Source organism: Manis javanica, chromosome 12 (assembly GCF_040802235.1).
Source record: "Manis javanica isolate MJ-LG chromosome 12, MJ_LKY, whole genome shotgun sequence".
Taxonomy (NCBI): domain Eukaryota; kingdom Metazoa; phylum Chordata; class Mammalia; order Pholidota; family Manidae; genus Manis; species Manis javanica.
In genome coordinates this window covers 41,588,216-41,615,126 of record NC_133167.1, presented here as the reverse complement: position 1 = coordinate 41,615,126, position 26,911 = coordinate 41,588,216, and the positions used below count along the sequence as shown (strand labels likewise).

The 26,911-nt window shown below is 38.6% G+C and overlaps 3 protein-coding genes across 14 annotated transcripts in view; all 3 read left to right on the top strand.

Moving 5' to 3' along the window:
• Positions 1-4,451: 4,451 nt before the first annotated feature.
• Positions 4,452-8,506, top strand: ASDURF (ASNSD1 upstream open reading frame). Of its 2 annotated transcripts, none has more exons than XM_017657943.3 (4): positions 4,452-4,629; positions 6,386-6,439; positions 7,739-7,814; positions 8,372-8,506. In XM_017657943.3, exons 1-4 carry the CDS (start codon positions 4,540-4,542, stop codon positions 8,404-8,406), a joined length of 255 nt encoding a protein of 84 aa, XP_017513432.2. In that variant the 5' UTR covers positions 4,452-4,539; the 3' UTR covers positions 8,407-8,506. The 2 variants fall into 2 exon arrangements, with proteins under 2 accessions (XP_017513432.2, XP_036870981.1); XM_037015086.2 differs by having other exon boundaries at positions 4,454-4,629; positions 8,394-8,506.
• On the top strand, positions 8,486-14,084 carry ASNSD1 (asparagine synthetase domain containing 1). The gene is made up of 3 exons (XM_037015084.2): positions 8,486-9,943; positions 10,212-10,393; positions 13,587-14,084. The coding sequence occupies exons 1-3, from the start codon at positions 8,486-8,488 to the stop codon at positions 13,870-13,872; spliced, it is 1,926 nt and encodes a 641-aa protein (XP_036870979.1). The 3' UTR covers positions 13,873-14,084.
• A 3,113-nt stretch (positions 14,085-17,197) lies between these two features.
• The window catches only part of ANKAR (ankyrin and armadillo repeat containing), a 71,123-nt gene continuing 61,409 nt past the window's right edge, over positions 17,198-26,911 (top strand). For 8 of the 11 annotated variants that reach the window (XR_012123639.1, XR_012123638.1, XR_012123640.1 and 5 more), the window contains exons 1-3: positions 17,198-17,332; positions 17,860-17,925; positions 18,905-19,540. Coding sequence is in view for 6 of the 11 variants with exons in the window: in XM_073218526.1 (XP_073074627.1) it covers positions 18,940-19,540 (601 nt within the window). In the remaining 5 variants the exon portion in view is untranslated. Of the gene's footprint in view, positions 17,333-17,856; positions 17,926-18,904; positions 19,541-26,911 lie in introns of all 11 variants that reach the window. The other 3 variants (XM_073218523.1, XM_073218527.1, XM_073218528.1) reach the window with 3 other exon arrangements.

The following is a 26,911-nucleotide window of genomic DNA, read 5'->3' as shown; positions in this document are numbered from 1 at the left end:
TCGTATTTATAAGCTAGGATTCCACATTTTTAGACTAGAATTTAATTATCCTGAGAGGTTGAATAATTTCCTATCTACATGAAAGAGTAAACAATGGAATACCATAGGACTTTTATTGATGCTGTTGGTTTTGTTTAGTTTATCAATAGGGATCAGATAAACTTTATGATGAGACCCCTTAATCAAAATTCATGAATTTAGAATAAGAAACAGCTAGGCATAGAGAGTAAAGAAAAAAACTGAGATACTGTAGAGTTTGGAAGCAGAGCCTATCACTCTAAAATAGGGCTATAAAGTATTACACCAGCTTCAGAGAGCTAGTTTCAGGTATATTTAGTTCCCAGTAAGGAAACTCCCACCAGTTCCTTTCTAGTTCTTACTTTAATATGTAAGCCTTAATTTATCATAGGGATATAATATTTAAGCTACTATTCTTAAGAAGTTCATGAAATATTTTGTTTTTCAAGAAAAAAATGTATTAATAGAAGAATTCCTGAACTGAATAAAAAATGAAAAAAAGGTTCAGGGTCTTGTGAGTCTGATGATAGACAAATTCATGCCTACATAAAAGTTTCTTTAGCTGAATTAAACACTTTTAACCATGTGCCATGTAACCTGTAGAAGAAAGCCCAGTTCTAGTTTTATATTTATGGGGAAGTCTACAAAGTTGTATTTTGTCTTCATTTACTTAATTCTAAATAAAAACACAATTAGTTCAAATATTAGTATCAGAGGTTTGATCATAATTTCTGGTTGAACAAAATAATCTCCCAAGTTCTCATACCCAACTTCTTTATACTCTTTCACCTCCTGCATCTTCCCCTGCCTCCTACATACACCTTTCTTCTGCAAAAGCCATCCTATGCCCCTTCTTTCAAGGAGCCTCAACCACAGTTTTCAGTGCAGTAACAACCACCCCTGTGATGGCATCAAACCCGCAGTAAGCATGGCTTTGGTCATTCAAAATGTAATCTCAGCCTTGCACACTCAACGTCCACTATAAAATCACTGGGAGCTACAGACACATACCTGTGTGTTGTGTTTTGTGTGTGCTGTTTGACTAGGGCAAGTCAATAACCACAGCGCAGCAATGCTTTTAACCCTAAAACAACAGAACCTACAAGCAAGCACAAACTGAACTAACTTACTTGCTTACTCTCTAATAACATGAACAGCATTTTACTGGCTAGTTGCTTCACATAGAAAAACAAATTTAAGACACAAACGTAGAGTTACACTGTCGCCATCAACAGAGTTTGATTAACAGCTTTGTAAAGTTTTATTATAGCTAACAATCAGAAATAGAGTAAAAATAACCAGTTCAAGAGTTCTGCATTATAATGAGGGCATTCTATAAAGGAAAACATTATTTGAATACATAAATATTTATCACTAATACACCAATTAGACTTTGTCCCTGTTGATTCACTCAAATGGACATATTTCCATATGTTTTAAAAGCATCTAAATGCAAATTTGGTAACAGTAAATACCTAATCATTATTTGTAAACTCCTCGGAATATTAAACAATTCATAAATTCTTCATTCAATCAACTCAGCCATTCACTGTGATCTAACTCACAGACATGGTTAGGTTTAGTTTTTCTTCTTCAATAATGACCAAAACTTTTTAAGCATGGGGAAAGCAGGTGGACTATGGCTTCCATATGGCAGAAGTTAAGATAATTTTAATCAATCTTTTTCATAATTGTCAGTCATGTATAGATACATATGAAGCATCTTTCACTGGTGTCATTCACAAACCACACTTAACACTATATTGCAAAACAGAACCACCAACAATGAAATCTTCAAATCCAGTGGGTGCCTTAGCAGGGCTGAGACTAGAGTGATGTTTAAGAGGTACCTAGGTGGAAATTTTAAAGAGGCACTCTCTTGAAAGACCCTGAGAGTGAGTGTACCCTTATATTTTGTACCCTAGGTGCCTCATTTGTTTCACCCTAGTCTCTGCCCTGCAGGAGAGCCCCAAAGTGATATTGGCCATAGTAGTCCAGGTTACTTGATATCCATATCGCATGTCTGAAGCTAAGTAAGCTTTAGAACCAATCTTACCTCAGACAGAAAGGGTTTACTCACCTCCAAACCAGTACCTGGAGACACAGCCATTTCCCTTAACAGACCAAGACCAGCCTGCTATGCTTCCTTACCAAGACTAAGGTGCTGCCTCCTCCCCACAGTGCTTATGTGATAAGGACCCAGTAGTATCCCTTCCAGATACTAGAGCTCTGCTTATAAAAATCAGTCCAATATCTCAGGTCCTGTCATCTTCTGACAGAATTTCTGATGCACATAACGTATTTAGATTACAATATCATTACTCCCTTGATTTTACTCCTTGTTATTTGGTCCTAGAGTCCATCTGATTCCCACCCCATACAATTTCCAGTGCTGTCTGCTTAATGAGGCAACCCTTTGGCCTGCTAGTCTAGGCTTCTTAGGAAGAGCTTGTGGTTCAGCCTATCTTGTTCCAATTTACTCCCAGTTAGTCCCACTCCATCAGAGTTAACAGACCATGTAAAGACTGTGGCCGCCAAAAGTACCTCCAGCCCTGTTGACAATCACTAGAAGTAAAAGAGATGACATATCTTCAATAAGAAACAGTCAAGCATTTCAAGCATGGTTCTTTCCATTCCATTCGTTCATAAACCTTGCTGTGTCAAATTCATCTGGGGCAACTTCTGATTTATCTATGTAATGCATACTTCGATACTACTTACTATGTACCTGAAATTGTTATACTCTACAAAAATTAACTCATTTAATCCTCACAGCAACCCTTTTAGGTAGGTACTATTATTACTCCCATTTTACAGATTAGGAAACTGGGGCTTGGGAGGTTAATGACTTAACCAAAGCTACACATCTAATAAATGTAGAAGCCAAAATTCAAGCCCAGCCTTTTGATTATAGGGTAAATGGTAAGGACTATGTTCGGCAGCAGATAACCATATCCATTCCCAAAGACTTGTTTCAGTAAATCTGGAGAAAGGACTGAGAAATATGTATGTATATGAACAAGATTTTCAGGAGATTTTGTATGAGAAGAGCACCCACCTGTTAACTAGTATTTAGGAACCACAGCACTATTTCACACCTCATCTGGGAGAGAAAAGGAGAACCATGTGGCTAAAAACAAATCTGTATTGAAGTCCACTGAGAAAGCAAGGAAAAACAGTGCTTGGGAGAGCTATTCATTCAAAACCTTGGAAGCCAGACTAATAACACATGCTATTTTTACAAAATGGTCAATAGTGAACTACGTATTGTTAAATAGACTGAAATATATTAAGAATGTAGTATCAGACTGCTACATAGCATTAATACACATGAAATTATTCTATTAAGTAGGATATACGACAGCAATGGACTTAAAAGGAAGAACAGCCTAGCTAGCTGTATGGTGGGCTCCAGGTGTGCAATTCTGAACCAGTCAGACAAGACAAATAATACCATGTAGCCCTAAAGTGTGACTTCAAACAATGCAGGAATTGCAGCAGCTGAAGGGGAATATAGAAGCAACTGGATAAGCATGAAAAGTAAGATAAAACTTGAAAGAACTTTGAAGAGAGCTTAACCCCACACTGATATGATTATGATTACTTTGTTTAATATATTATATCATCTTGACTGGCCCTTGTAAATAAACAGAAACATCACAAGAAGGCAGAACCATAAGCACCCCCCAAAGGGGGTGAACAGCTGTAAACCAATCAGCAATGTTTCCAGCCACTCAGTATGGAAATAACTGGGGGAAAAAAAGAGTGGGAGCTAAGCCACTGCTGTAGAAGGTGGGGTACAAAAAAAAAGACTAAAATGCCAGGAGACTCAGTCTCTTCAGCTTTACAGATAAGCCTCACCTTCACTTCCAAACACTATTAAAATGACATCCCATATATCAGGAGAAGCATGTTCCTATGTTCCCACCAGCTCAACTGTAGTGAACCTAAAGGTTTTTAGGGAATGGAGCCAGGAGATACGTTAAAAGAATGCCAAATTTTTGTTTTACTTCATATTTAACTGGTCATCCTGTATTTATCTTTTAACCCTAAAACAAATCAACAAAAACTTTACCAAGTCTGTACAGTTCCGTCGCCAACAATGTGTCTCTTAAATCTGTGCCTCGCTCCCTATCCTTGCCCTGATGTAAGCAGTATTGCTTGCTACCTCACCTCTATTTTTCATTTACCACTGGGGGGTGCATTCAATTCACAGTCTACTGGATGCCAGAGGGTGAAAAGACCACAGAAGCGTTTCTACACGGTAGCCGCTAGGGGACCGCTCCGGAATGTTTCAGATTTCATAACCAGGCTCTGCTCACGCGCTTCTACGCAACTGTGCGCACGCGCGCCACTGCTTTCACGCCAGATCCGTACTGCGCAGGCGTTCTCGTGAGTGCGCGCCGCTATTGGTAGGACTCTGGAAAGGAGTGGGTGGAGCCGCTGGGAGCGCGCACGCGCGAAGACTGGGGACTGCCGGCTGCGGGGCTCAGCTCTCCGGGAATCTCACTCTGGGTGGAGATGCCTAGCGGGGGGTCGCGACCGGAGGACGGAGCCGCGCCGGTCCCTACGGAGAACTCGATCCTGCACAAAGAGGACCTGAGCAGTAAGGTGAGTGTGGGACGAGGCGAGAAGGACCTATGGCTCGGGATAGACCTCCGCTCGTCCCCGGAGAAGGCCCACCGCGGCCCCGTGGCCCGGCCTTGGCTTTGTCCAGCAGCGTTGCTCTTTTTAGGCTTAACACGTGACAGCTACAGTTAAAGGGAGACCATGAAACTTGCCCCGAGGTCAGACCAAGGAGGCAGTGTGGCGGAGGTTTCGTTGTTGTTTTTCCTCTACTCTTTGAACTTTTAGAAAATACCGCCCACCCCAAATCGGCTGCAGATATTCTCCATCTCAGAAAATGTCACCACTTCCCAACCATTTGTCCATGCCAGTACCCTGGCAGCCATCCCTGACGTCCATTATGAAGTCCTATCAATTCTACTTATAAAGTTCCTTTCGATGTGTGTCCCTTCATCACTTTGTACACACAAAACATCCTAAACCAGCCACCTTCATCTACCATCAGAAACCCTGCAACGGTTTCCTTACTGGTCTCCTTCATTCATTCCTTAACTCGTCCCGACCTGTTCTCCACTCTAGCCAGAGCAATGATCCTTAAACACGTGTCTGATTGTAACAGTTCTACCCCCCCAAAAAAGAGGTGGGAGCCGATAATGTAAGTCTTAACTGCCATAAACAGACATTTAAAAATACATATAAATTGGAGATGGGGATGGTTATAGCCTTTCAGGTATTAGATGTCCTAGATTCTACTTTGGTTCTGTTCAAAACTAACAGTGACAACCTTGGGCAAGTCTGTAATCTTGCCAGTTTCCTTGTTTGAAGTAAAGTAAAATGTGTACCTGCCATTCCTCAAATAAATGGAAATGCGCTATTCAAACATAAGTCTCAAGGAGGTTGTACAAATTCGATGTTGAAATTCAACTCAATCTAGTCAATTACTACACTAACCCCAACTGAGAGACAGAATGAATGGTACACCCTGGTGGGAGGTGAATTTTCAAACCACACACATGGCATTCTGATTACTATGTAGCAAACTACTTACAGTGATGTGTGACAGATTCCTGAGGTGTGCAAAGCAGGAGAAAGATTATAAAATCTGCTTTTAGAGGCTCTAGTGCTACTATATAATAGTCATATTCTCAAAACAAGTACTGTTACTGAAAAGAGGAACTTCATTACCACTTAGTTGAGCCTTCTCCAACTAATAAAAAGTGAGGCCTAATTCAACAATGCCAGCTAGTCTTTGAAATACAAAGTGGAATAAAGCAAAGATGAAAAGTGTTAGCTCTTACAGATCCAGATAGGGCATTTAGTACTACTCGCTTGTTCAGAATGTCTGGCTGTGCCATTCAGTATATAAATCATGAAAAGTATTAGTATCAAGTGTGTGAGGGTAGCCCAACCCTCATTCCATTTGCTGTTTAGAAAAGGAAAAAACAAAAAGAACTTGAATCATTGAAAAACTGTAATTACTTTTCATGTGTATTGTCTTTCTTGAGTAAAAGGTGTAAACCTTGTTTAGTAACTATTGCCCTTGCATGAATGCTCATTACCAAAATCAAACCCTCTGTCTGGACTCAATGGACTAAACTTGACAAGTCTAATGATGCTTTCCTCCTCCAACTTTCCACCACCTGCACCTCCACACAGACTGCCATTAAAAAGAATCTTTATATTCACAGACTGCCTGTTTGGACAATCAGTACAGTATATTCCCTTTAGCCCATCTGTTAAAGGGCCCTCACTAAGCATACTTTGATAACCTGTGATTTAAGTTTTTCTTTTATTTCAATAGATTAAAGAACAAAAAATCGTTGTGGATGAACTTTCTAACCTGAAGAAGAACAGGGTGAGTTATTAGAGTAATTCTGAATAGTATGCAGGAATATTTGATTATAACTTACTGATTATATACTAAAGTTATATTAATTATATATAAAAGATTTATATTGACATTAAAATAATAAGATTTCAGCATCTTTTCAGTTAAATTGCAAAAGTGAAAAGGAGCTAAGATTTTATATATACATGTATATATATATCTCATATACAGATATATATATTTAATCATAGTTGATGATATCTTTTCCCCTCCTGTGCAATTCACATTACTTATGAACCAAATGATACTAATTGTACTATGGTGTCTTGGAGCTGTAATCACTAATGATATTTATTTTATAGAACTTGAATTTGGTGTTTTCTTTTGAAATAAATGAACTTTAAATATATTGAAAAGAGAAGAAACTATTCCTTTAAGTGAATGTGGATAACTGTTGGAAAAAACAAAGGATAAATTGCTTCCCCTTACCCTCCAATTTTTTTTTACACAAATCTTCCAAGTATTTAACATGGTTATGTAAAGATATTTCCATTAGTGTATTCATAAACAAGCAATCTACTGCTTCATTTGTAATTATGCTGCACAAATGACATTTTAAAGTTCCAGAAGAAATATTTCGAGCCTTTTAAAGCATGTTAAAGACTGATGACTGACAGGTTAGACATTTCTGATATTTTACTTGTATAACATTAGAAGTTAAATTGACATACTTGATACAATTGATACAAACTTTCTAGAGGGCAAATTGTCAGAATGTACCAAAGCCTTAAAAGTCTATAATACTTGGACCCAACAGTTCTGTTTAAAAGAATTGATACTTAGAAAAGAATCATGGGAGTGCCCAAAGATTTTGTTACAGAGATGTTCACCACAACATTAATTTATCACAGTGAAAAGTTGGTAACACCATTAATGTCTAAAACTTGAGAACTAACCAACTGTAATATGTTATACACATATAGTCATGTTATAAATATCTTTTTATGTAATTATTCCTTATTAATAAGGTGTTCTCAATATATTGTTCATTGATAAAAGCAAATTATAAATCTGTAGTTATAATAGGAGCCTTTTTTTGTTAAAAATATTGGTATTGTTTATGCAGAGAAAAAGTTTCACCTCAATATAAATGGTAACAAGTTCTAGATGGTACAACAATAGGTGACTCTTATATATCCATATTTGCTAAGGTATTGTTCTGAACATATGTTAGTGAAGTTCAAGAATAAGCAATAGTAGGGTTCAAAGTTCTGATAGCTGATACTTTTTAGATGAAATCATATTAGCCTGAATTATGTTTTGCAGAAAGTATATCGGCAGCAACAGAACAGCAACATATTCTTTCTTGCAGACCGAACAGAAATGCTTTCTGAAAGCAAAAGTAAGTTTTTCGGTATATTACATGCAAATATACAAATTCTTTTGTAGGCTTTCTATAGAATTTCGTGGTAGTACCTAATTACACTGTCTATATCTGAATGTTTAATATATATCTAAAGATTGGATGGTAGTATACCTGTAAATGAAATTGATGCAATGGTTGGGTTTTCATCAAGTTAGCCTTCCAAACATGCATGTACAGTAAAGATGAAATCAAATAAAAATACATAAGATGTGTTCAAAAGCAATAATTATTAATACATCTTTAGAGTTTTAGACAGAGCTAGGTATGAAAAACTGTTCTGCTACTTTCTACCTTTGTGACTTCGAGTGAATTACTTTGAGCCTCCGAAGTCTTGTGGGATTTTAATAAGATGATATATATGAACTGCAAAAACAAGCATCTAATAAACTATTTTCCTAAAAGATAAACACTTATTATTAAAAGCCTGTTGTAAGTTGTTCACCTTAACAGTGCATATACTCAAATGGTTTGATCTTGGTAAATACTGTATGTCATCCTATGAATTACTAGGCAGTTTTTATTTTGCATAATAGTTCTTTTCCCCTCCCTCCACAGATATATTGGATGAGCTGAAAAAAGAATACCAAGAAATAGAAAACTCAGAGAAGACCAAAATCAAGAAATAGTCAACTTGATTTCACATAACAATGTGTGGCATTTGTTGTTCTGTAAGCTTTTCTGTGGAGCATTTCCACAAAGCTTTGAAAGAAGACTTACTGTATAACCTTAAACGGCGAGGACCTGATAGTAGTAAACAGTTGTTAAAGTTCAATGCTAATTACCACTGTTTATTTTCTGGTCATGTCCTTCACTTAAGAGGTATTTTGACTGCCCAGCCTGTGGAAGACGAAAGAGGCAATGTGTTCCTGTGGAATGGAGAAGTCTTTAGTGGGATAAAGGTTGAGGCTGAAGAGAATGATACTCAGATAATGTTTAATTATCTTTCCTCTTGTAAGAGTGAATCTGATATTTTGTCACTCTTCGCAGATGTCCAAGGTCCTTGGTCTTTTATATATTATCAAGCATCTAGTCATTACTTATGGTTTGGTAGGGACTTTTTTGGCCGCCGTAGCTTGCTTTGGCATTTTAGTAATTTGGGCAGGAGTTTCTGCCTCTCTTCAGTTGGCAGTCAGACATCTGGTATGGCCAATCAATGGCAAGAAGTTCCAGCATCTGGAATTTTCAGAATTGATCTCAAGTTCTCTTCCATTTCCAATTCAGTCATTTTAAAATTATATCCTTGGAAATACATTTCTGGAGAGAATGTTATCAAAGAATGTGTTAATAGCCTGACTCAGATTTCAGCAAACTTGCCAACGTTTGTATCAGTGGTAGAGAATGAAGCCAAACTATATGTTAAAGAACCTGTTGTTCCTTTAAATATGACGTTGCCACAATGTCCATTTGAAATTCATTGCAGTAACATTTCCAGTGTCCCACCTACGAGAGAGACACTGGAGGTCTTTCTTACCGATGGGCACATGAAGAAAGTTGTTCAACAATTCATTGATGTCCTAAGTGTCGCAGTCAGGAGACGTGTCTTGTGTTTACCTAGGGATGACAGTCTGGCACCAAGTGAAGTTTTGAAAACTTGTGAAAGGAAAGCAAATGTTGCAATCCTGTTTTCTGGTGGTATTGATTCCATGGTTATCGCGACCCTTGCTGACCGTCATATTCCTTTAGATGAACCAGTCGATCTCCTTAATGTGGCTTTCAAGACTGAAGAAAAGACCCTATCAACTAACTGTAACAAAAAGAGAAAACAGAAACATCATTGTGAAATACCTTCTGAAAAATCCTCTAGAAATACTGCTGCAGCTGCTGATAGTGCTGACAAACAATCTACTGTACCAGATCGAATCACAGGAAGAGCAGGACTGAAGGAACTACAAGCTGCTAACCCTTCCCGGATTTGGAATTTTGTTGAAATTAATGTTTCTCTGGACGAACTGCAAAAACTAAGAAGAACTCGAATATGCCACTTAGTTCAGCCCTTGGATACAGTGTTGGATGATAGCATTGGCTGTGCAGTCTGGTTTGCTTCCAGAGGAATGGGTTGGTTAATGACTCAGGACGAAATGCAGTCATATCAGAGTAATGCAAAGGTATGGCATATTATTTCTGCTAGAATTTTTGAGACCTAATTTTGACCCTTAAAGCTTTGAACATGGTTGCAGGAGGATAGCATATTTTGGTTGCATTTAAACTACTACACACTTTTTGAAATTTTGGGCATATTTTACTCTTATGACTTCACCTTGTAGTTTTCCTTTGAAAATGTTATTGAGATTGTATTTTCAAAACTTTGCTTTTATTTCCCTTACTGTATAATAGAAAACATTTTTTCACATGGAAATCTTTCAAACTTTATAGGTAGTTCTTACTGGAATTGGTGCTGATGAGCAACTTGCCGGTTATTCCCGTCATCGGCTCAGCTTTCAGACACAGGGAATGGAAGGATTGAATAAGGAAATCAAGATGGACATGGGTCGAATTTCGTCCAGAAATCTTGGTCGTGATGACAGAGTTATTGGTGATCATGGGAAAGAAGCAAGGTAATCTTATCGATCTTAATGTTGTTGAGTAATTTTGTAAAAACAGTAGACTGTAGAAGGAGATTTTTTTTTATGTTTCTTTTTTTTTGGAGACTGTTCAAATGAATAACAGCAACAATATTATCTTGGCTTAATATTACAAACACAGTCAGTCAGAATCAAAGCTGGGGAGGAACCAGAGGAACAGTTGTTTTCCAGAACTCATCTCCAAGCAATGTCTTCCCTGTAGTTTTCAAAGACAATACAGCAACATCATGCTTTTAAAACTACCATGAAAGAGACTAAAATTGAGAAAGTGAAATACTAAGCAGGTATACTCCCAAGGACGTACTCCCAAGCTTTCTCCTCCCACCTCGTATGTATACCTCCATACTGATTTAAATGGTTTTCCAGTCCTGAATTCCCCTCTGTGTTTTTTTAACACAATTAGTCATCTGTTTCAGAGTACCTAAACCTTCAGAGATATCAAGGCATTTCATATGTGTATTCTTTTGTGATCTCAAGTGTTTATTTTTACCAACAATATATTTCCAATGGTAATAAACAACTGCTTGAACACAGCTTTTTAAAGCATTAAGAATACAAGAAGGTGTGTTATTTAGTTATAAAAAATGGAAGTTTATTCAAGTAGTTTATTAAATAGTAGTTTATTAGAAGGTGCAAGTATGCAAGAACAGGGAGTCCAAACAAGCTTCATAGGAACTGGAACATCATAATACACCACTCTGAGATTTCACACTTCTTTGTCCCTCCTTGAGTTTTTCCCTCTGTCCACTAAACCATGGTTGCCTTTACACAGTCATCATCCTTACTTTTACCAGTTCTGACACATGTAACATTCTGACTACTATGTCATTACATCCTAATTTTCAAAATTCCATTATAAAGAGAGAAATATTTATAATGCAAATACAAAATATACAAATACAAAATATGTAAAAATAATACAATACAAAATATGTAAAATGGTTTCCCTTTTGAAGTGCATGTGGGAATGTGTGTGTGTGTATAAAAGAGAAATTCAATCCATTGTTTCAGGTAGGTCAGAAATAAGGGAATATTTTTTATTTTGGTAAAAGTTAATTCTTTTTTTTTTCAGCTCTAATTTCTGTATTTATTATAATTTTTTTTATTTACAATAACTTAAAATGCATTTTTCTTTAACATTTTATCTTGGCCTTCTTTCTATTTTATTTGTTTTTATTGATATATAGTCTTATTTTAGTTTCAAGTATACAACACAGGGGTTCAACAGTTACCCATATTAAATCCTCACCCCCACTAGTACAGCTATTCGTCAACATAGGAAGATGTTACAGAATCATTGGCTATATTCTACATGCTATACTACTACCCCTGTGACCAACCTACATTATGATTGAGAATTTTTTGTGCCTCTTTATCCTACTCACTCTTCCCACTCGCTCCAACCTGTCCCCCATGGTAACCACCAGTCCCTTCTCTATGAGTCTGCTGCTGTTTTGTTCCTTCTGTTTTGCTTTGCATTTATATTCCACAAATAAATGAAATCATGTGGCATTTGTCTTTCTCCTCCTGACTTATTTCACTTAGCATAATACACTCGTGGTTCATCCATGTTGTCACAAATGGCAGGATTTCTTTCTTTTATTATGGCTGAATAATATCCTACTGTATATGTACCACATCTTTATCCATTCATCAATTGATGGACACTTAGGTTGCTTCCATATCTTGGCTGTTGTAAATAATGCAGCAATAAATGGGTGCATATCTTTTCAGATCAGGGATTTTGTTTTCTTCAGATAAATTCCTAGAAGTGGAATTGTTGGGTCCTACGGTATTTCTATTTTTAGTTTTTTTGAGGAACCTCCATACTGCTTTTCATAGTGGCTACAGCAATTGACATTCCCACCAACAGTGTAGGGAGGCTCCCTTTTCTCCACATCTTTGTCAACACATTATTTCTTGTCTTTTGGATAGTGGCCATTCAAACTGATGTGAGGTGATAACTCATTGTGGTTTTGATTTGCATTTCCCTGATGAATAGTGGTGTGGAGCATCTTTTTCATGTGCCTGTCGGCCATTTGTATTTCTTCTTTGGAGAAATGTCTGTTCAGGTCCTGCACCTGTTTTTTAATTGGGTTATTTGTTTTTTCAATGTTGAGGCATATGAGCTCTTCATGTATTTTGGGTCCTAACCCTTCATCAGATAAATCATGTACAAGTATATTCCGCTATACTGTAGGCTGCCTTTTTTGTTCAAAAGCAGTTAATTCTAAAGCCCCATATGATACCCTTTGGTAAAAATGCACATAAAGAATGTTTAAAACAGCTAATACAGAATTGTGATTTAACAAATACCATTATAATAGCTAAATCTAATAAATTTATTATTAATTTTGACATACATATTAACAGTAGTACTTTGACTAGGTTATCTTATATATAAATTTGCTTTTAAAATTTATTCATTTTTATAAAATATTCCATGTAACAAATACCTTTACCCCTTCCAGTCTCTCTACTTGAGCGCCAATCAATTGTAATGAAATAGAAACACAAGTGTAATTGTATTGCATTTTAAAGAATTGAGATGGCAGAATGATAAAGTATTTTAAACAAAAAACAGAATTTTGTAGGAAATTAGGAAACCAAAAGGCAGGAAGTTATTTTTTTAGTCTAATGCTTTGTTATGTTACACCATTTACTGCTATTTAAATGATTTAAATGCAATTAAACAGTTTTGAGACCATAAGTTTTACCGTAAGTAAGTGTTTAACAAGTTCAGGATTGTAGAGCCCTTGATTTACTATCTCTAAAGTTCAATTTCTTTAGACATGATAAAGAGCAGACACAGACTGAATAATTGACTTAAGACCATGTCTGTTTTCAAGGCTTCCCAAAGACATTTTGTGAAACAATTTGAAATTATTTCTTGACATCATTGGCCTAATTTATTTATTTATTGAAACAAGTTATTATGTAGCGTATGTATTAGAATTAGTCTTGTTATGAATTAGTTATGAAATACTTTTTAAATGTGATCAAATTTTAGCTGTAAAATTGTGTAATAACTAGAATATTTTTGAGAAAAATAATGTCCTCAGAAATTTTTATACTTTTAATTTTAACATATTGAATAAAATACAAGAGAAATAATAGATTGATCTTATTTTGTTATAGTGGCTATATTTATATTTATCTATTTTAGATTTCCTTTTCTGGATGAAAATGTTGTCTCCTTTCTAAATTCCCTACCAATCTGGGAAAAGGCAAACTTGACTTTACCCCGTGGAATTGGTGAAAAACTAATTTTGCGTCTTGCAGCAATGGAACTTGGTCTGACAGCCTCTGCTCTTCTGCCAAAACGGGCCATGCAGTTTGGATCCAGAATTGCAAAAATGGAGAATAATAATGAAAAGGCATCTGATAAATGTGGAAGGCTCCAAGTCATTTCCTTAGAAAACCTTTCTATTGAAAAGGAAATTGAAACATAATTATTTCACAATGTCACATTTACTGAATGATGATTATATAAAAATAAAACACTGTCTGTTTTAACATTGTAAAATTCACAAATTAGGTGAATTTAACTGTGTTGCTTAATATAACCAATTTAGTCAAATTAACACTCTGGAGAGAGAGATTACACATGAAAGAACAACTTGGATATTTTAAACTGTATATTAAACATTGCTTTGAACTCCTACATGGTACTGTCCCATCTGCGACACTAAAAGAAGCCAGCTTTCTTGGTAGCTACAACCAAAAAAAAAACAACTCAATTTATTGTTGTTAGGGGCCTGGCTTAGATTGGTCCCTGTTTGACAGATGAGAGAACTAAGGTTTAGAGAAGTTAAACAATTTGCTTGAGGGTCATACTTCCTGAGCAATAGTTGGTGCTTCTATTACAGCTCTCTAGGCAGCCCATTTTCCCACTCTGAGAATTCTTGAAGACTATTTAAAACATTGTCCTGTCCAACAAATCTCTGACCTCCCTCCTCTGTCCCATTCTCAGCTCATGACCTGGACTTTTCACAGAGATCAAAGTATTAGGCCAAGAACTGCCTCCACTTTCCAACACCAGAATTTCTAACTTACCTGTAGGTACACCCATACTTTTCTCCCTTCTTGCCATTAGAAAAGAAAATGTATCCATCCATCCATCAAAATGTGGTACCTCTACCCATTCTCTGTATCCCAATCCTTCCTTTCAGGAACCTTACACTTTTCTCTCTAGTGTCTTCAGCCTCTTCTCTGTAAGATCTGTATTATCATTTAAAATGTTCTCTGTTTAATGAAAATGTCTCCTTTTTCAATTCCCTACCAATTTGGGAAAAGGCAAACTTGACTTTACTAATTATACCAATTAAAAATGTGTGTACCAATTTTTAAAAGTTTAAACCAGTTAAAAATGCACATCCCTGGCCCTATATTATCTTCTACTTACCCATCTCTTGCCTCCCATCCATACTCATCCTCTGCACCTTTTCACCTGCCCACCCAACTCTACTACAACCTGATATCCACCCACATTATTCAGTTGTGACCACAATATCAAGGTCACTGGGATCTATGCTCAATTAGAGCTGACACCCTTTCTGGTTCTGGACATACTCTGGTATTTTTAAACAGTGGGAAAGAGATTTTAGGACACTGACAAACCCAAGTCTGTCAAAAGTTTTAACATGCCCTGAATTTATTCCCTGGGAAACACAATGTTCAAACCAGATTTAGACCTGAATAGCTTTCATCCCTCTACCTGAAAAGTGGACAACTTGAAGACAACGTGAGCACTACACTGACATCGCTCATGTGAGGAGTAGAAAAACTAACTGGTTTGTCCTGCAGCCAAGAGTTGAGTATAGTAATAATTTTTATAGTCATAGTATATGTAGTTCAGTACTGAAAACAGCTACCATTTATGTAGTGTTAACTATATGCCAGGAACTATTCTTTGAACTTGGTAGGTGCTTATTTAATCAGTTGAACCTCTGTAGGGAATCTTTAGGTCATCTCCAACTGGATACTTTGTGTGCATAGTTTTTTTTGTTTTGCTTTAGTCCCCAGAAGACCAATTGTTAAAACCTTTTTGATACTTAATCTCATAAATGTTAATCCTTAAGAGAACAATCTCTCCAATGATTTGAGACACTTAGAACCATCTGGGTTCTAAATCACCTGAACAAAAACTAGAGGAATTTACATATATTGTTTAAACTTCCTAAGTGCCGACATGCAAATCTCAAGAAGACTTTTTTACATCCCTTGCCCTGGAACAGGAATCATAAATTTACTAGAATTCACTACCTCTGTAGCAGCTGAAATAATGACATGGTTGGACTAAGAGAAGTTCTACCCTCAAACAATCACCAAAGACCTCCATGTTGGTAAAATCAGTGGAGAAGTTTCAGTTACCTCCCTTGTCTGAGCAGCAGCCAATGAAGCTGACCATTCCCTTATTCACACAACACTTATCGTGGTTTATGAGCCCAATCTTGGTTTTCCTCCTGCCTGACTGCTCACTGCTTATATTCATTGCCGAGTCCGCCCTCTGCTCCTCACCTTTAAATACTAAGTTTCTCAGGTCTCCACCCTTGGTTCTCAACTTTTCTCTATTCTCTTCCATAGTGATTTTAACCACTCCCCAGGCTTCAGTTACCCTAAGCCCACCCAGAAGTACACATCTAACTCAAGGCACCATTCTTAGCCCAGACCTGTGTATCTAAGGCATCTGACACCTCTACTTGGTTCTCTCACAGGCACATTAAGGTCAATACATCCACAACTGAACTCTTAATCTTGTCCTCATCACCTGTTGCTCCTGATGGACATTTGGATGTCACCTGGACAATCACTTCGACACTCCATCCCCATTCATTCTGTTACCAATAGGCCACCTCATTATTTCTCAAATCTATCCACAGTCCTGCATCTCCCTGCCACCACTGTAGTCTGTACCTAATCTCTACTGCCACCAATGTAGCCTAAGTTTCTAGAATAAAGTTCAAAATCATTAATTCAGTGGCCTGCATGATTTGTCCTTCATCTATCTCTAAGGCCTAGTTTTGTGCCCACATCTCTCACGTTCTCTATACAAGGTTTTGTTTAGTTTCTCAAAAATTCAACTTTCTTCTCAATTCCTCACCTGTTGTTCCCTATCCCTGGGAAGGTACTTACCCAACTCTTTGCTTGGATAGCTCTTTTCCATCTATGCTCAGCTTAAATGACCACCTCCTCAAAGCAGCCTTTCCTAGACCCTGGTATTGGTTGGCTTTCCTTCATGTGCTGTCATTAAATCTTAAATTTATCCCATTATTTAAATATACCTGAATGATCATCTGTAAGCTCTTTGGGGCTCTATGTCTGCCCTTTTTTCCAGGGTTCCCCAAGCCCTAGCGCAGTGTCTGGCTCACAATAGCGCTCCATACGTGTTTGTTGCAGGAAAGAATGATGATGGAGGTGGGGTTCCAACTCAGCACTTCCTCAGAGCCTGGCGCTTTCGCCGCTGCCACTCCACTATTGTGTGCTCACAGAGCCAAGCAGTGAAGGTAGCAAGTATCAGAGAACGTGCGGTGTATGCGGCCCGATCCGGTGGGTGGGAGCGGGGGCGGCCGTACGGGAAGAACGTGCGCAGCAGGGAGCAGCCCTGACGCCGGCGGGTGGGTGGCACTGACCCGGCGCACACGGGCGCCCCGTTGAGGCGCGCCTCGGCTGCCCCAGGGCCTGAGGACCGGCGGCTTCCACCCGCGCCCGGGCACTGCGAGGGCCCCCAGGAAGGCCGGGCGGCCACGCGGGGCGAGCAGGCCTCCGCGGGCCTCGCCTCAGAAAGGCCCTCGCAGCCCCCGCCGCGGCGGCTGCCTCCCTCCCTCGCCGTCGCGCACGTCGGTTCCCGACTAGGGTTCAGGCCCGTGCACGCAGCCGCCCTCTCCTGGGCCAGACAGCAGTCGTTTCAAAGTAGGTTTCTTCTCTGTCCTGTACCTCCCTTCTTCCCGCGTCAGTGTGGGCATACGACTTGCATATGGGCAGACCTGGGTTCGTTTTGATTCTGACGGTGTGACACCTTAGGCGCGTGTTCTGTAAGCCTCCTGGTCTCCGTTTCTGCGTCCTTAAAGTGGGGACAGGAAGGCCTACCCGGCAGAACAGAGTTCTCAAAGGGTGGAGCTAGCTGCACGGCATCACCGCTGAGTTCCCAGAAATGTAAATTATCGGCCCACCCCAACCAACTGAATCAGAAACTCTAGGGTGGGGTCCAGCAATCTGTTTTAACAAACCCTTGGTGATTTTGATGCAGGCTAAATTTTGAGAACCATTATATAAGAGAAGACAAAGAAATAAAATAGTGTATCTAAAGAGCTGGGCAAATAGATGTTCAATAAATGGTGTTTATGGCTATTATTATTCCAGGAACAGAGAGGCATTTAGTGGCACAGAAATACAAAGTTAAGCAGGCATTTCTTGTCTTACCCTTTTCTTTTAAGCAGGTATTTATTTTCAAGCATTAAAAGCTGAAAACAACATTCAAAAACTCTCCAACAACAAAAAAATAGGTATGTAACAGTAGCTTTTCATATATAAACATTTCTTTTTGACATACTTTTTAGTATCTTTTGCCTGTTTTTGAAAAGTGAAACATGGCTAATGTTAAACGTTTTACACTTGTAGTCGTTTTAATTCAAATTTCAACTTTCTTATGCTGCAATTAGTTTAAGATTGAAAAATGTAATAGAGCTACTATATGATCCAGAAATTCCACATCTGGGTATTTACCTGAAGAAAAAGAAAATGCTAACTCAAAAAGATGTATGCACCCACCCCCCCATGTTCACTGCAGCATTATTTACAATAGCCAAGATTTGGAAACAGTGTAAGTGTCCATCTATGGATGGATGGGTAAAGAAAATGTGGTAAATATATACAATGGAATATTATTCAGCCATAAAAATGAATGAAATCTTGCCATTTGCAACAACTTGGGTGGACTTTGAGGGCATTATGCTAATGTAAGACAGAGAAAGACAAATACCATATGATCTAATTTACTTGTGGGATCAAATCAAGATAAAGAGAACAGATTGATGGTTGCCAGAGGTGGGGGAGTAGGGAGTGGACAAAATGGGTGAAAGAGTCAAAAGGTAGAGACTTCCAGTTATAAATACATCATGGGGATGTAATGTACAGTATGATGACTATAGTTTATAATACTGTATTACATATTTGTAAGTTACTAAGAGTAAATCTAAAAGCTCTCATGATAAAAATAATTCTGTAACTGTATTGTGACAGATGTTAACTAGACTTTTGTGATATATACAAATATCAAATCATTATGTTGTACACCTGAAACAAATAAAATGTATGCCAACTATAACTCAATTTTTTAACTGTTTAAAAAAATATTGAAAAACATGTAGTGGTTAACCATGAAGCAATTCACCTAATGGAAGATGAAAAATACAGATTTGTTTCTTGAGAAATCCAGCTTCATTACCATGGCAAATTTTATTGCTTGTCTTTTATTCATTGCAGAAACTTCAGAAAGGACATACTGGAATTAATTAGAAATGTTAAGATTACCCATAAAGGGATTACCTAGATATGATCAAGTTCAAGATGAAGAAACCTACCTGGAAAATTTAGCAGTACAGAGAAATGCTTCTGCTTTTTTTGAAAAATATGAGCATAGTGAAGTACAAGAGTTGCTGACTACTGCACTAGTTAGCTGGTTGTCTGCCAGAGAAGATGTACGCTCTCAATTAGACATCCCATGCGGAATTATGAGTCAAATGAATAATGTGGGCTTCTCTACTGCAATCCTGCTGACTCCTGTGGACCCTACTGCCCTCTTAGACTATAGAGAGGTTCATCAGATCATAAGGGAGTTGGCTGTTGGAATTTATTGCTTAAATCAAATTCCTTCAATCAGTTTAGAAGCTAATTATGATCAGAGTTCTTCTTGTCAGTTACCTCCAGCTTATTACGATACCAGAATTGGACAAATTCTGATCAATATTGACTACATGCTAAAAGCACTGTGGCATGGGATATACATGCCCAAAGAAAAACGAGCCAGATTCTCTGAATTGTGGCGTACCACCATGGACATTGATCCAGATGGGAAGCCTCAGACAAATAAAGATATTTTTGCAGTATTTAGTTCAGCAGGTAAAAGAATTTAACACATTTTATTTTTAATAGCCATTTTTAAAATTTTAAAGTAATTTATCTAAGACTCAGTTTTATGTATTTAGCTGCATTTCTTTAAAGAGACTTTTTAAACTCCAAAGACTTTTCAGTGTCACCAAAAATTATGTTTTAAGTCAGATATCTTACCTCTTTTCTCTTAATCTCCATTTTCTGCAAAACAGATTTCAAAAGCCTGATGGAGAGTTTTCAGTTTATACTTTCTGTATTACAGGGCCTCAGTAGGAAAATTAGTAATAGATCCAAGGGTTGAATTGGAGTGCAATGAGAATATCCCAAACTTGAAAACAAAATGATTGCCAGATTGGTTAGCCATCTACATTGCCATTTTCATAAACCTCAGAAATGAATGATAGAAGAATTGAAGTTAAGGACAGATGTGCATCAGCAATCTAAGCTTTGGTACTTCAGTAACATGTGGTTTCTCATAAGTATTTATTTTGGGTTCACCTAAGTTTTAAATTCCTCCTTCCTCAGGGCCACACAGCCAATATATAAACACTCAATACTACTGAGTGCTGGTGCATCTCCTTTAGCATATGTAAATTTTTTATCAAATTCCCATAGTTCCTTTGCAGCAGGCCAAATAGAATAAGGAGTGAAATGGGAAAAGCATGTCCCAGACACTGTTTTGAACTGCTTTAGTTGATCAGATATATCTAATTTTCTATGTCAATTTCCACAGTTTGCTGGCATGAACTTAAAAGTAACTCTCAATTCTTTTAAACATGTGTTAGAATTTCACTTGACTGCAAGAGAGAACATGGCAACAGATTTTACATAGATTTTATCATATCTGAAATTGAAAAAGGATGACACCCCGTCCTTCAGGAATAATATGTTGCCCAGATACTTCCTTTCTTGGCTATTCTGAGAACAAAATCTGCTGAAATTGACTGCACATTATGGTATTGCTATGCAAAAATATTCTCAATCTTTATTCAGTTTATTTTTATATGTAATCTTAATATGGCAAGGAGTTTTTGCATAATCTTATTAAAACAGAAAGGGCTTAATATTCTCCCATAATTCCCAGATTTCTCTTGACTAAATAGAACTAATAATAGAACTTTTTAATAGTAAATCAGGTGGAAATGAAACACTATTATCTGAATTAGAAATGTAATTGGGGAGAAAATTATTGGGAAAAAACTTGTTTGTCAATTAAATCTGGCTATAAAGAAAATGCCTTGAAAATCAAATTAATTTTTTCTTAGCTTCAGTAGAATTTGGAAGAATTATGATCATTTGAATATTTAATGCAGTTAATATGATGAGTTACTTTCATGGAGATGTTTGTTTTCTTTCCTAATTTTTTTCTTCTCTGTCATTGATAGCTAAACCAAAAATTATACACAAGCACACAAAATATATACATATGTATGTTCACAAAGGACTCTAGTTTGATATTTTCATTTTACAAATATTCATTGAGCTTTTGTTCTTGCTAAGACACAAAACTGTCTGATGTCAAGAGCAAATAAACAGAAAGCTTAAGTGTAAGCCCTGTGAAGAGAGGGCCCTTACCTGCCTTGTTTATCCTTTTATGTTTTGTGCCTAAAACAATGCCTAACACATAGTAGACATCAACAGAATTTGTTAAATTACATTAAATGAATTGAATTGAATCAGTGAATCATTTACATGGGGCAGGGTGTTACACATCTTGAAAGGGCTTCTACCATTACCAGGTCAGGTTGGAGATTAAGCCTAGCATGGATGTCCCAAAGTGATTTAATAAATGTGAACTAAGGGAGCAGCCCCTCAGCAAAGGTGTCACAGGTAGACCTTGCTCAATGTTTTGACTGTACCCAAGTATCCAATCAGGATGGTGTCTAGGTGCAATGGCTACTAAAGAGTAATCATTCCTGACCACCCCCTCCAGCACCCCACACCACTGAGAACATCCAAATCTTGGTTAGGACCTGAACTACCAAAGTGTTTGTATGCTATTTACTGCACCTGTGGCTGGATTATTATGAAATTCAAATGCCAGAGAATAAAATTAATTTGATGACAGTAAGGCAGCTTGACTCACCTGCTGTGTGTTAGGCTTTCAGACGTCTTGTTTCAGGCTCTTAGCCTGAGTGCACCAACAAGCAGTATAGTCTCTTGAGGATGGTACTTCTGTGTCTCAAAGACAATTTAGATAGCTAATAGCTCTCATTTCCATGCAGGGTAATCAACTTCTGTTGAGAGCAGATACCAGGTGTAGTGAGTATAAGGCAGAAATTCTTCTCCAGGAGAAAATTACTCACTCTGTGGTGCTGGAATCAGCACTAATTAATGCCTTCTGTCTAGGTGTTATCATAATATTGGAGGATCTGGGCTTCTAAGAGATTATATCCGTAACTGGAACCTAATAAATCCTTTCTTGTTCAGATCTTTAATGTGAATAAGATGAAGAAATTCAAAATATTGCCAATAATATCTAATGAATTCCATTTATTTCTGCATTCCCTTGACTGGTCTGGTAGTTCGTAGTTCCCTCTTAAAGGCCACTGACACTTGGGCATCATGTGGATGCGTTGTTGAAGAGAATGACAATACAGCATAGTTGAAGTCTTAAAAACATGTTAGCATTCATCCAGAAGTGCTGTCATTGCTGGTAGTTTAGGACCTCCAGGTCTAGCTCAAATCATGTAAATAAAATGTGACCAAATTAAGAAGATGCCATTTTAGTAGGTTATGACCCTTCTGTCACTGGAAGATGGTAGGGAACATTGCACAAGCCAGATGATGTCTCTGTCTACTTGAATTGGCTGAGATATGTCTGGAAAGTGAAGCTACATGGTCTGCCCTTCCTGATCAAGATGACAGCAGGAACTTCATGATGATCCAAGCTCCATGGAGGTTAAGGAGAGGCAGAAGTGGACAGTTGTTTCCAAAAATGGGAGAGCTGATATAAATTGAGTTTGCTTTTCTTTCCATTTCACAAAGATTATGTGGGACTCTTATCAGAGAGGAGGTGAAACTGATGAACCATGATTTCCATCTGTCATGTGTCAAGCATGGCAAAGGCCAAAGCTGACAGATTTGACTGGCAAAGAAACAACAAGCCTGTTTAGATTCAGATATCTAGGTGGAAACTACCATAGTAGAAGTCAAATTCCAGGCAGTGATTAGGGTTAGAGGTACACTTTGAGGAGCTGTGCACATTTTAGAGTCAGAAGAGCCTTTGGATCATCCAGGGAGAGTATAAATAATAAGAGACAAGGCCATTCAGGAAGGAGCACATGCCCTATTGTATAACTGGCAGAGAATTCCTACTCAGTGGATAACAAAGTCAATTATATCAAGTGACTTCATGGCCCAGCATTTGTCATATCTGAGGCCACCTTCTCTGAGGGTTCCCTTTCAGTGGTGCTCCTGGTTGAGTAGATAGATGAAAAATACTTAGGAACATTCTAATCAAGTTGTAGGTAGACTAGGGGAGCACCAGGGACTAAAGCTGCCTATCTTCTGCTGCCTACATTTTCCAGCATGATATTCATATTTAACCACCAGTACAGCATGAGCACTGTATGATCAATCAGAACAGGTATTAGCCATAATGCTGCAGCAGGACCTCAGAGACCTCCTGCTTATCATATATAGCCTTTGCTGGACTGTGGGTCTTTCTAGAAGATCCCAGAGAAGAAGCATTCAAAGACGCCAAGGCTATAGCAATTCAGTTTACCAAACAATATACAAAGGTTCACTATTTTATCAACCAGTGTGGCCATGCACATAGCAGCTAAATATCAGTCCTGGAACCTTTCTACTTAATTCTTTTTTCCTGACTGGGAAACTATATCTTGACTATTGTGATTCTACCTCTAAAATATATCTTCCACTTTAGTTTATTTCTACTGCTACAAAACCCTGATAACAGAATACCCTTTTCTCTAGCTTTATATAGTGCAACTGCCTTCTGACTGCTCTCTCTGCCTCTAATCCCTTTTTCATTGTTTATGAATGAGGCCAAATATCTTCCAAATGCAGTCACTCTACCACCATGCACCTTGGGTAAAATGATTATGTTACAGAATTTTGTTTTATAATATTTATATGTTGGTTGCTGGGCCATCAAAGATGAGCATCATACCAGGATAGAGATTTTCTTCTCGCTTCACTGCCCGTTAGGAGTCTGCTGAAGACCCAGTAGCATTGGCATGCTTCAGGCTCTGTAATGAGAGTACAGGGAAAACAATGGTAAATGACCAAGCAGCACTAGTCCTCCAGCACACCAGTCTTGTTGGAGCAGAGTTTATGGGGAAAACCCACGGACACATCACTGAAATCCTGCAGGACCAAATGTCATACTTGGGGAAAGGGACCTGGACTCTTAGGCTGTGGGGCTTTCATGCTGCATGATTAAGGAAACACCAGGTCAAGGGCCAGGATGCAAGAACAATGTGTGTATTAGCCTAGATAACCTCCCAAATTAAAGCCTGAAATTAGGGTTTAGGTCGGGGTAGTTTATGGGAAATGACTCTAGGAAACAGAAATGAAGAACAGGAAAAGTGTGTAGAAAAGGAGGGAGCATCAATCCAAGGATGTGTTGTTGAGCTTTCACTGCAAGGACAACTGAGCTCCATTCTGCTAGGAGACTCTAAGGAGTCACATAGAACATGCTTCAGAATTGTCATCCCAAGGGATGGAGAGGGGAGTATGTAACCCCTGACTCTCCCCCCCACCCATTGGCCAAAGGCTGTATGGGGATTAACACCTTAACGCACTTTCAGATTTGTTCATTCACCAGAATGACTGAATGGGTACCATCAGAAGTCTAGCACAGCAGTGGCAGAGAAGCCCCAGGGCAAAAATAAGAACCCAGGTGGTGCATCTGAGGCTAAGTGCGATCAGGCTGTATCTGTGCGGAGCTGGTCAATGTAACAGTAGCAGGAGTCAAAAATCTGGTCTAGGGGGAATTGAGGAGGGAACAAAAGGTTTCTGATACACAGTGTGACTCATGGAAATGGCTCCAGCCCTATCCTCCCAGCTTGTGCTGGAGGTGGAGGAGGAATGCCACTCCTTCACTGGCGTGATCAGGGAGCTGGGGTCCAAGCCTTGTAGTTGCAGCTGTATTGACAACAAGCTAACAGCAAGTGCTCCTATGTCATCTTTCATGTTTGGGAAAATGGCTCCTTCTCTTGCATGACTGGGAGACTGGGTTCAGGCCTCGCGACCATGTGATGCCTTATCGCTATGCTGTGGTGGATTTCCAAGGATTCTCTGGGAGCCAGCTCTTTTTCTGGAAGGGCAGATGCTGGGCATTAGTCTGGCCAAGTTAAACTTTACCTCTCCTATAGCTTTGCACTGTACAAAACCACCAGCAACTACTCTTAGTTGCAACAGCAGTAGGGAATAGAGCACATCAAAATCTGGGAACATTAGCCAGTTTTCTGAGAGGGGATTTTAAGTAAGGTGGGTTCCTTGATATGAGTAATTCTTGGATTCTTGGATTTATTATATGAAGTTTGTGGGATGAGAGGAAAGAAAGAAAAGATATTCTTGTGTTAGCAAAATGTGAGAGGGGAAATTTTTGTTAAAATAGAAAACAGAGAAGGAAACATACAGAGAGAGAGAGAGAGAGAGAGAGAGAGAGAGAGAGAGAGAGAGAGAGAGAGAGGGAGGTGATGTAATTTAATACCACCGGCTAGTAAAGTGAAATGGTTATTTTTTATGCCTCTGTTAATTCCCTGTCCTGTCTGGAATGCCCTTCTCTCTGACACTTCACTTCACTCTTCTATATTTGTCTCCAGATTATTACTACTTACTTTTTGAGACTTAATTCAGACCCAGCCTTCTCTGTTTTGGGCACACTGTATTTTGTACTGAAATTATTGACTTCATCTCTCTCTTCCTTATTAGCACCTTCTTGACAGCACAGAAAAGTATGTCTTTCTTGTCTTTAAATTCTTGGCATCTTATACAGTGCTTGGCAAATCGTAAACTTTCAAAATATGTAGAAATTAAGTAGATACAACAGAATGTAAGAGAAAAGGAATTAGAAGAGTCTCTTGGGTTTCTAGTTTGAGGAACTGACAGATAAATAATACCATAGCTGTGATAAGGAATGAAAGAAAAGCAAATTTTGGACAGAGGAAAGGTGAATTTAGTTTGGGAGTGCTTCTTTGGCATTTCAGTAAAGATATGTACTAGGTATTGAAAAAGAACCTGGAGTCAGGGGCAAAAGCTGGGCAAGAGATAAGACTAAGTGAAATTGGCGTGGAGGTTAAAATGATGGAATCTTGGGTTCCCCCTCCGTAATCCTCCAAATTCAGTTATATCCATTTTTTTATTAAATCCTTTCTCACTTTTCTCTTTATTATAACTTTGTACCTGTCTTCCCAGATGATTTGTATAATGTGCTATGATCACATTTCCTTTCTTTAATAACTTTTCATTTTTTGTGACATGAACAATTGCATTCTTTTTATAAAAACAAATAAGGTTAGTTTTCCATGTACCTATCACTAATTCAGCCCAAACTCTCACAGGTAGTGCAGCAGTTCCATTTTTCCTTAGCGATGTCTCTCTGCACACCTTCATCCTCCTGGTCCCATCTGAACCGAACGATTCTCCTCTAGGCACTTCACTGCCCCCCGAAATCTATTCTCCCCTCTCCTCTCCTCCTCTCTACCCTCACATTGCTTTCTCTGCCTTTCACCTGAAAGGCCTTCCTCACCTGTCTGGCGACCTTTGCTGTTTGTACTCATTTTAGGAGTGAGGCAAGAGCGAGGTTTTCCGACTGGCACACCGCACTGTAGGGGAATCAGGAAGAAATTTTGCTGTTTAACTGGGGAACTGCTCCCCAAATGCTGTATCTATAGGTCTCTTCTCTCCTACTGCACAATGCAAATTTTTGTTGAGAGCGATGTAAAACAAAGGGACGTCAATAGTAAACAGTCAAAAACTATGTAGATCTTTTCTGTTGACTGGTCTGTGTCCTCCGGCCCCCTGCCTGGAGGAAAAGCGCCGAGTGTGGGCCTGAGAAAGTGCCGCGGGCCTCCCGGTTCCTCGCGCGGACACCCAGCCGCGGCCCCGCTCCCCCCTCGCTGCGCCGCGCAGCCCTTTGGCGAGGAGGGGCGGGAGCTGCGCTCTCCGGGCAAGGTGGCCGGGACTCGCACTGCGCCGTCACCACAGTCTGAAACAATGTTTTTGTTTTTTGTTTTAATTCAAACACTGACCTGCCTTGCAGAGAGGTTCCACGCGTCTCCAGTACCTAAGCCTTTCAGCCATTCCGTGTCTCACTGACCACATTGATTCCCTAAGTTTAGATTTTAGCAACTGTCAAAACACTTGAATTTTTAAATGATCTCTTAATAGCCTGGTGTACTAACTTTG